At 34.3% G+C, this 11,353-nt stretch overlaps 1 protein-coding gene across 1 annotated transcript; it reads left to right on the top strand.

Annotated features, from left to right (window-relative positions):
- The first annotated feature begins 10,268 nt into the window (after nucleotides 1-10,268).
- Nucleotides 10,269-11,076, top strand: LOC138349322 (uncharacterized). Its single transcript, XM_069299645.1, has 2 exons — nucleotides 10,269-10,394; nucleotides 10,474-11,076. Exons 1-2 carry the CDS (start codon nucleotides 10,269-10,271, stop codon nucleotides 11,074-11,076), a joined length of 729 nt encoding a protein of 242 aa, XP_069155746.1.
- The last annotated feature ends 277 nt before the right edge of the window (nucleotides 11,077-11,353 follow it).

Here is an 11,353-nt window from a genome sequence, read left to right as displayed (position 1 = left end):
TGGCACTTGATGGATGATGTTTATGTCCCTGCAAATAGTAATGCGGAATTTCATTGGGTCTTGGCAGTCGTTGCATTGAAGGAACGGTGCATAAAAGTTTATGATTCCATGTCCTCAAATAGGTCTAATAGAAAACTATCCTCCGAGATTCAAAAGATGGTTACAATGTTGCCAAAGTACCTTGTGTTGAGTGGATTTTTTAAGCAAAATGAGCGAACCAACTGGTCAGTTCTTAAAGGTTACCAAGGAAAGAACAAATCTCTCTCATTCGAAGTCAGTCTGTCACTTATATTGCCCAACAAGAAAGCAGTAGTATGTAAGTATAACAGTATTATTTTGTCTTATGACTATCGAAATGTGATGCTATTATATTTTTTTGATTGATGATATACCATGCAGAGATTGTAAAATTTTTGTTGATGCATATGCTTGAGTATTTGAGTGATGGATTACAAGTACCATCATGTGAAATTAGTGCTAACACCCTTCGCTTGAGATATGCTTCACTCCTATGGAATTATGGGATTTTAAAGGCTCGAAATGGTTATGTTAGTGACAATGAAGACCCAGAGATGCATAGAACTAAAAAAAAGCTAAGATCGATGAAAATATTGTGTTTACAACCATTGATTAGATAGGTGATTATGTATTAAAATGTTTTTTATGATTATTTCGATTTTGTTCAAACAAATGTCAATTATGATGGAAAGGATCAAAATTATATGTGGCAACAAAGCAAATCATTTGTAGCATTTGACTTAGTATAGCATTATACATTATACCATGGGAGTACCGAAATATGGTTTAACCAAAGGCGAATTAAATAGAGAATAGTGTGATTGACAGAAAATCAAATAAGATCATTACATTTAATGGGAAGCGACAGGTCCTATAGGAAATAGGACATCCCAGGAGAGAGAGACAGAGAGTGAAAAAGGCGCCAAATTTGAAGCGGCAAAGATGAGAAATTTGAAAATCTATTCTTGGAATGAAAATGAAAACGTATTCTAGAATGAGTTGGACCTATTTTACTTTTTGTTAAACAGAATGTGTTTTGCCTATCATTGGGCCACTTTTTTAAAAAGAGTCATTTGTTAGAATTATATTTTGCAACAGTTTCGTTATATATTGCGAATTTAACAACAAAAACTGCATGTGTTGCTACAGATAAAAAATCAAGGAGACACTAATAGACGATTTGATCGATTTAGGAAAGAAAAATGGAAATTTGAACCAAATTTTAGTGATTTAGAACATAAATAATCAGTAATAATAAGGTATAACATTTGGAACAACGATTTAGTAGGGTGTTATATAACTATCATATAGATTTACTATGACAATGTATGATGAATTAGTGAGATGATTGTCTTTATATATGTAATTGTTATAATTCAATGGAGAGTGTTGTTAACGACCAGAATTTGTTACTTAGACATGGTGTAGGACTATATATTGGTGTTACATATCAAATTACGTGACAATTTAATTGAATTAAGCCGCAAAAGAGTCATTTGTTATAATTATATGTTGCAACAGTTTCGTTATATGTTGCGAATTTAACAACAGAAACTGCTTATGTTGCTACAGATAAAAAAATCAAGGAGACACTAATAGACGATTAGATCGATTTAGGAAAGGACAAATGGAAATTTGAACCAAATTTTAGTGATTTAGAATATAAATAACAACGATTTAGAAGGGTATTATATAACTATCATATGGATTTACTAGGAAAATGTATGATGAACTAGTGAGATAATTGTCTTTATAAATATAATTGCTATAATCCAAGGGATAATGCCCAAGTATACCCTCAACCTATGCCTGAAATCTTAGAGACACACTTATACTATACTAAGGTCCTATTACCCCCCTGAACTTATTTTATTAATAATTTTTTTACCCCTTTTCGACCTACGTGGCACTATCTTGTGGGCCCAATGATGGTTGACTTTTTTTAAAAAACTAGTTTCACGTAGGCTAAAAAGGGGTAGAAAATTACTTAAAAAATAAGTTCAGGGGGGTAATAGGACCTTAGTATATTATAAGTGTGTCTCTGGGATTTCAAACATAGGTTGAGGGGGTACTTGTGCATTTTCCCATAATCCAATGGAGAGTGTTGTTAACGATCATAATTTGTTACTTAGACATGTTGTAGGACTATATATTGGTGTTACATATCGAATTACGTGAAAATTTAATTAAATTAAGCCCCAATAGAGTCATTTGTTATCATTATATGTTGCAATAGTTTCGTTACATGTTGCGAATTTAACAACAGAAACAACATATGTTGCTACAGATGAAAAATCAAGGAGACACTAATAGACTATTTGATCGATTTAGGAAATGAAAAATGAAAATTTAAACCAAACTTTAGTGATTTAGAACATAAATAATCAATAATAATAAGGTATAACATTTGGAACAACGATTTAGAAAGGTATTATATAACTATCATATGGATTTACTAGGACAATGTATGATGAACTAGTGAGATGATTGTCTTTATAAATATAATTGCTATAATTCAATGGAGAGTGTTGTTAACGACCATAATTTGTTACTTAGACATGTTGTAGGACTATATATTGGTGTTATATAGCGAATTACGTGATAATTTAATTGAATTAAGCCTCAAAAGAGTCATTTGTTATAATTATATGTTGCAACAATTTCGTTATATGTTGCGAATTTAACAACAGAAATTGCATATGTTGCTATAGATGAAAAATCAAGGAGACACTAATAGACGATTCGATCAATTTAGAAAATAAAAAATGGAAATTTAAATTTTTTTTATTGATTTAGAACATAAATAATCAATAATAATAAGGTATAACAATGGAGTGTTGTGTACGACCATATTTGTTATATCATAATTCAAAAATAAGTACAAAACAAGTGAAGGAAACATTTTCACCATATGTAATATAATATGTTGCCACATATATATTTTCAAAATAGATACAAAAAATAATAAAATCAACATCGTCTTCAAGACAGATTAAATTAAATTATTCCCACACAATAGTATGTGGAAGAAATTTAACTAGATAATCTAGTTGTAAATCACAAATACACAATTCGCAATGAATATCGTCTTTATTGTCTCTTCCTCTAAGCCAATCGAACCTACATACATTTTGTTGGGGTTGATGCACAGTGCAACAAATGGGTCTTAAACCCAAAATATTAGGTTCTTGCACCCACATTCGCTTTAAAATGCACCGCAAATGATGTCGACATCTTCTCACTATTATTACTTGCATGTTTTTTTTAAATTTGACAATATACATCAAGCCTTCTCTCATGGAAATACCGCCTTCAAAGATTGAAATTATGACAAGCACATACTCTGCACCACGGTGGACACCTTCTGTTGGTTTTTTAACCATTCTTAGTGCAGTTGAATCATTAGGATTGAAAAAATCAAACTATAAAAGAAACAACACATTAAGATTACAAAATAAATTGATGCAAGGTGAAAAAGAACTAAAAATAGTAAAATTACCACGTCTTTTCTGTATAAGGCTTCTAAGTTCTCCGATTCTATGTAAATATTCATTAAAGACACGACATGTTGATTCGTCGTCCATGTAGGTTCAGTGGGAAAGCTAGCCAATGTAACCTTCTGATATACATAACGTTCATTACCAACTTCATTGAGGAACCTAGAACATAATTTAACACTAACTAAATCTTCTAGAGAGTAGGAAGCAACCCTTTCAACGATAAGAATTACTAGTTCAGTCGGGAGGGATTCTAAGAGGTTTAAACTATTTGAAGCCATTTTTGAGAATGCAGAAGAAGAGAAGACAACTTTTGACTTATCTCTCCCTTGTTGTGTTCTTATAAAGGCCAAACATTTTGAAATGTTGCAAGACATGACGTTTCAACAAAGTGAACTGAATAGTCATAATTATTAAACAAAAGATATTATCGAATAGCACACTCCCACTTAATCATAAGTTAAAAGTATATTGAGACAGATGATTATATGTAGCAACATTTAAGTCATATGTTTCTACAACTGATTCGCCTGTAGCAACATTTGTTGCATATGTTGCCACATCTAATTCATCTAAAAGCACTCTCCCACGTAATCATTATTTAAAAGTATATGTTGCTACAGATGTAGCAACATTTGAGTCATATGTTGCTACAAATGATTGTATGTAGCAACATTCATCTGTCACAACATATGACATATGTTGCTACAACTACTTGTCTGTAGCAACATTTATTGCATATGTTGCCACATGTAATATATCTAAAAGCACACTCCCACATAATCATTATTTAAAAGTATATGTTGCCATAGATGATTATATGTAGCAACATTTGGGTCATATGTTGCTACAGATGATTATATGTAGCAACATTCGTCCGTCACAACATGTGGCATATGTTGTTACAGCTGATTCGTTTGTAGCAGCATTTATTACATATGTTGCCACATCTAATATATCTAAAATCACACTCCCACGTAATCATTATTTAAAATTATATGTTGCTACAAATGATTATATGTAGCAATATTTGAGTCAAATGTTGCTACAACTAATGCATATATCGCAACATTTGTCTGTCACAATATTTGAGTCATATATTGCTACAAAATGATTATATGTAGCAACATTTGAGTCAAATGTTGCTACAACTAATGCGTATATCGCGACAGTCGTTCTTCACAACATTTGAGTCATATGTTGCTACAGATGATTATATGTAGCAACATTTGAGTCATATGTTGCTACATATAATCATCTGTTACATATAATCATCTGTGGCAACATATACTTTTAAATAATGATTACGTTAGAGTGTACTTTTAGATATATTATATGTGGCAACATATGCAACAAATGTTGCTACAGGCGAATCACAACATGTGGCATATGTTGCTACAGATGATTCGCCTGTAGCAACATTTGTTGCATATGTTGCCACATCTAGTATATCTTGTAGCAACATTTGACATGCGTTGACACAGAAACAAAGAAGAGCAACAAATCACGCATTGGGGAATTTCTAAATAAGATTATATAATAGAAATCATCCTCAAATAAGAAAGAACATTCATTAAAATTCAACAACACAACGCTTAGCACTTCTTATGGGGCATTTCGATTAGGGCATGTAGTTTTTTTGTGGCCAAAGTCCCTACATAGTGAACCCTTATTTTTTATTTTTGGAAATGATTCACCAACTCCACGCCGTCTCTTATGTGTCCTTCTTCCAGGTTTACTTTGATCAACATACGGAGAAGTTATTTCTCTTTGTATGATATCTAAAGGGACAATCCAAGAATTTTCAGTTGGCACCGGATGAATTTCCTGACAATATGCCATTATGTATTTTTCCACTGAATAATATGGGGAGGAGTACAGGTAAATTTGATTTCTAAATTCATCACCATGTTGGGATCAAATTGCTGCCATGGCATGTGGACAAGGTATTTTGTCCAAATAAAAAATTCTACAAGTACAAGTTCTTCTTTGTAGATCCACAGTAGAACATCTCCATGAGCAGTGACACTGAATATTAGTTAGCGATTTGATGGGCCAACAATTTGTTGCCCGCGTTGACATACTGTGATATGTCTTTTTCAATTGAAGGAACAAATCTATTTGTGGAGTGCACCAGTTCCATACACCTCTGGTGAAATAACAATGCAAATCTCCTGTTTATTTCATCAAATAGAGTGACAATGGGAAATTCTCTTTCAACATCAAACATAACATTCACCAATTCCGCGATGTTTGACGTTATAATGTTATATCTACACAACAACAGATAAAAATCAAACAAAACACATAAAGTAAAAATAAACTCAACTGAGATGGTACCTATTTCCCGGGCAAAATGCCCTATCCATGTGTGAAATCTAATATGTTCAAGAGCTTCAACGACCTTTGGTACCAAATCTCTTATTTGATTGAAATAGTCATTGAACTCACATAAATCGCACGCCTTTGCTTCTTATTCTAATGGGTAATTATTAATCGAGAATAGTTTTAATCTAGGAATTATGGTGAGAGAAGTCCTAATTTGAATATTTGGAACATGGGTATGATCTTGGGTTAATAAAATTGTTAGTAACTTGGGTAATTAGTGATTGTTCATTGATTTTCATATTATATTGATTGTTTGTAGACCAAGAACAAGCGGAACAAATCCGAAAAGGGAAGAATCAAGTTTTGTAAGTGTCAAACTTGTTTGGAGGTAGGTCATGGCTTTGATTCTATTATTGTGTGATTTATATTTCTTTGCTTAATTATGATGCATGTATGTATGTGAATGTTGCATCGGTTATCACAAATGTTGAAAATGAGATAAATGAATGATGAATGACATCAAATCATGATTTAATTATATGATCTTGAGAATGTACTTGTGAGTGTGGTTGCGACTTGTTTAATGGATCGGGTGCTGCATTCCGACACACTAACTTGGATTGATGGCCATATTCCGACATAAATATGAGATCGATTGCAACATTCCATCATAAAAATTAGACCAGGTACTATGTTTTGGTATGCTAACATATTGGGTTTGGATTCATAAGAGGACTAATGGTTTGATACAATTGTGAATCTTGAGATATGTGAAACTGTACCTTGTTTGTAAATGTTTATAATATTGTACATGTTCGATATATGAATATGATTATATTGTTGTATTGCATGATGTATGTTATACTTAGTGGGATAGTTACATGATCTTACTAGTATATTGTGGTTGTATACTGGTACAAGATTTGCTCTTTCTTTGTTGAGTACAAGGTATCTTCAAGTGTCTATTGATAGACCTCACTTAGAAGATAAGTGATCATCGCTTCAAATTCAAGGGTGAGCCAGTTCTTTTGGGCTTCCTGAATTCTCTTTCCGTCTATGTCCACAGTCACGACTTAGGCTTGTTGTAGTTAGTATTAGTTCATTAGTTTGGGATTGCATCCCTTCTTGTTTAGACTTATGGTTGAACTTTAGATGTTTTGGTACATTGACTTTCAGGATCTGGGCATATTTTTGCATTGTTTATTTCTTAGAACTTTTGACAGTTAATGGGAACTTCAATTTTTATCTATTTAACTTGCTTGTGTAACTTAAATGCCTTAATTTTTATATTTGTTGCTTGGTTTGGACAATAGTAATGGTTCTTTCACTGGAGAGTAAACGTGGGTACCAATCACGATGGTTTGACTCGTGACATTATTGATATTAGTATTTTACCACATCGTTCCCATTAAATGTTTAGTTTTAGTTCTTGAAATATGATTTGGAGAATTAGTAATTGATGTTGAGTGTAAAACATGGAAAAATAATTGACTTTCTTGATAAGTCAAAAATGACAAGTAAATATGAAGATCTATTTTAGGAATAAGTGATAAGTAAAAGTGTGCAAGAATGAAGGCTGAAGAAAATGCTATGTAGAGACCGACGGAGGCGGTCGACGCTCCGTGGTTCTATCGACGGACCATCAGTGATGTCGTCGATTGAAGATACATTTCTGGACAGACTTTCCTTCTCTTAAACTTCTTTAACTTAGGACTTTGTTAATATAAATAGGGTTAAAAACCTCATTTTTGGGGTTGGACTTTTTATTATTTTTCATACTCTTCTTATTGGAAGTTGAACTTTGGATTTGGGAATTACTTTAAGTTTTCGGAATCGATTCTCAAGATAATTTCGTTAATTCAAGTGTTATTTCTGGATTTTCTTCAAACTTATTAAAGTAAGTACATGAATTCTTGTTTAACAACCATGAATTGTGTATTTCTAAGCATGGTAACTAAATTCACAACTAGGATTGTGGGAACCACGGGTGATTAAAAAGGTAAAAGTAGATAGATAACAATTTGAGAATATGTTCTTCCATATATTGATAATTCTTTCTTTTAGAAGTCTTTTTAACGAGTGCACGCATTAGAAATTGTCCTATTTCTACTTTCCGGACCAAGGAGGTAATTAATAGGTAAAGAGTTTTCAACACATATTTAGTTTACACTATCTTATAGACTAGTTTCAATTGGTGTGAAGTAGTAACTTAGCCATACATTGAATATGATGCTTAATGTGAGTTAAAAGGTAAGGGTTAGTAATTCAAACACATGTATCCGAATCAAGGTACGGGATGAAATTATCTAGTTTCCGTACCTAGGAATTATAGATACCTAACTTATCACTTTGCATACAAGACACAAGGAAAGAATTGTTATAGCTAGAATTACTGCGAATTGAACTTATGGGGAAAATTGACACCCTAGTTTGTCTCATCACTTTATAAAAAATGATGTTTTAATCTTGCTACTTGTCTACTTAGAAATAATTGAACATGTTTTTCACAAAAAAACCCTCTTTTAATTAACTATTTTTTGGAAAGGACTTGACTAAATAGACGTAATCGTAGACTAAAGTTAAGTGTAAATCATTTTCCACGTGTGATCAACCCCAACCTAACAATTGGGTTGTCTACTTGATACGACCTCTTATACTTCTTTAGGGAAGTATAATTTGAGCGTATTAAATTTTGGCGCCGTTGGCGGGGAGAATGGATTTTAGATTAATTTTAAGAGTAATTACTGATGTTTAGTCAACAATTTCCTGATTTTACTTTTTCTATTTGTTTTTATGTCTTTTAGGTCTAGCCCTAGTGTATGCCAAGTACACAGAGTTGAGGAGAACCAATACTTTCATTTGATCAAGAACAGAAAAGTACACTCCGCAGAATGAACGAGAACACAATCCTGATAATTTTGGTTATGGGATCAACAATAAACTTCATCCTCCGGTTGATGCTCATAACCAAGTGATCGTGGAAAACCCTGATGAGGGTGCTTTGAAGAGACAATCTCCTGCCCCACGACCTCAAGAGTATTACAGGGGCAATGTTAACATCGCTGATTCGGATGGACCTCTTGTCCTACCTCCTCTACCACAAGGTCATTCATTCATGGTAACTAGTAGCTTGATGCAGATGCTCACTGTTAGAGGTTTATTTTTGGGGATACCATATGAGGATCAACATGCTCACATCGCCAAACTGAGGTCGATGAGCAATAATTGTGTAGGGAGGCTAGACTTGGAATGGATATCATTGTATTAAGGATGTTCCCTCTCTCACTGATGGGAGAGACCACAATTTGGTTTACTGAGTTGCCTTATAATTCGATCTATACTTGGGATCAGTTGAAGGATGTGTTCCTAGCAAGGTGTTACCCGATTTCTAAAAACCATAACCACAAAGATAGGGTGAACAACTTTATGTCATTGCCTGGGGAGTCGGTAAGTAGTTCTTGGGATAGGTTCACTTTATTTATGAGAAGTGATCCAAACCGCCGCATTGATGATGGATTGTTTAAAGAATACTTCTATAGGGTGCAAGATGATAGCAATAAGGCGATACTTGATACTACTGCGGGTGGTTCTTATGTGAGTGCACTTATGCAGAGATCACAGAAAAGTTGGAGAAAATTTCCCAAAACAACATGGCTTGGAGCACTAGGAATTCATACATTGGGAAAAATACCTTTGCAGTGGAAGAAACACACAACCTGATAGCATATGAGAGTAAAGAGATGGCTCAAATGAGAACTAAGCTTGGGTTAGTATTGAAACATGTCACTAGGGGTGCAAATAAAGTGAATGCGGTGAATTATTAGCCACCACCTCTAGTAGATGAATTGTACTATGGGGAAGACTTTTATGCAGTGAATGAGCAGACGGGGGGTTTCCAACTGAACTCCCAAGGCTCCAATTAGGAGAATTGGTGCCAAGGTCAAGGAAATTAAGGTCGAAACTATGGGAATTACAACCTAGAGGGTCAATATGTTCAAGATGGAAACTATAACTACGACAACAACTTTAACTGGGTAAATATGGTAACAAAAATGATCGAAGTGGGCCTTATGTTGTACCTCAAAATCAGGAAGTTACTCCTAAGGATGGTGGAGAAGTATGGCGCGAGTTGAGGATATGTTGCAAATAATGATAAGGAGGTTTAATTCTAGTGATGAGCACGCCAAAGAGTTGAGAGGTGATTAAGCTAATATTGGGAAAAAGGTGGATGCACATGCAATCTCAATCAAGCATCTTGAGCTGCGAATGGCCCAATTGTCTTTATTGTGAACCCACACCAACCGGGTACTCTTCCTAACAATACCGTCCAAAATCCAAAAAATGATGGACGTTGCATGGCAGTCATTGCTCGAGGTGGTAAGGCAAACCATTGATTCGCCTATGCCATGTGACGTAGAAGAATAGATGAGAGGAAATAATGAGGTAGTGGAAGTTAGTGGTGAGTTGGTAGACAAATCGGGGAAAGAAGCTGAGATACCCCAAAAGGTGACTCCCATTCCTAGACCACCACCTCCATTACTGCAAAGATTGGTAAAAAAGACTGAGGATGATAAATACCAGCATTTTATTACTATGTTAAAACAACTTTCCATCAATGTCTCTTTGATAGAAGCTCTTGAACAAATGCCCGATTATTTCCAAGTTTATGAAATATAAGGTCACTAAGAAGAGATCGGTTTGTTTTGAGGATGATAATCGGATACAACATTTTAGTGATATCGATACAAGGTCTTTTGTTCTAAAGAAAGAAGATTCGGGCACTTTCACTATTCCATGTACCATTGGGTTGTTAGACTTTGCTAAAGCATTATGTGATCTTGGGGCAAACATAAATCTCATACCTTTATCTATTTACAAGAAGTTGGATTTGAGTGAACCAAAGCCCACTGTAATGCGGTTACTGATGATCGATCGAACGGTGAAGAGGCCTATTGGGATACTCCATGATGTGTTGGTGAATGTGGAGTCATTTATATTCCCCGTTGATTTTGTGATTCTTGAATGTGAGGTGGATTTTGAGGTGCCTATTATTCTTGGGAGGCCATTCGTTGCTACTGGTCACGCCTTAGTTGACATGGAAAACGGACAGATGATGTTTAGGTTGAACAATAAATACGAAACTTTCAACATTTGTAGGTGTATGAAGCAGTTTGGTGAGAACCAAACGGTATCTTCTATATCTTACATGGTTGAGAGTATGTCTGAGGTATAAATCGAAGAACGCCTTGATGTTGAGGCACTAGCGGCAATGATCATGAATTTTGAGAGTGATGATATTAAAGAGTATGGGTCATTGGTTTTGGAACTTGATCGAGATGACATTCAGTTGAAACCAAAGAAGTTGGAGTTATATATGAAGCATAGGGAGTCTCCACCCGTGAAACCATCTATTGAGGAGGCCCCAAAATTGGAGCTTAATGCTTTACCACCTCATCTGAGGTATGTTTTCTTGGTAAAAGATGACACTTTACTGGTAATCATTGCATCAG

The sequence above is a fragment of the Solanum lycopersicum genome, chromosome 6 (genome assembly GCF_036512215.1).
Source record: "Solanum lycopersicum chromosome 6, SLM_r2.1".
Lineage (NCBI taxonomy): Eukaryota > Viridiplantae > Streptophyta > Magnoliopsida > Solanales > Solanaceae > Solanum > Solanum lycopersicum.
This window is presented reverse-complemented; position numbering and strand designations above follow the sequence as displayed.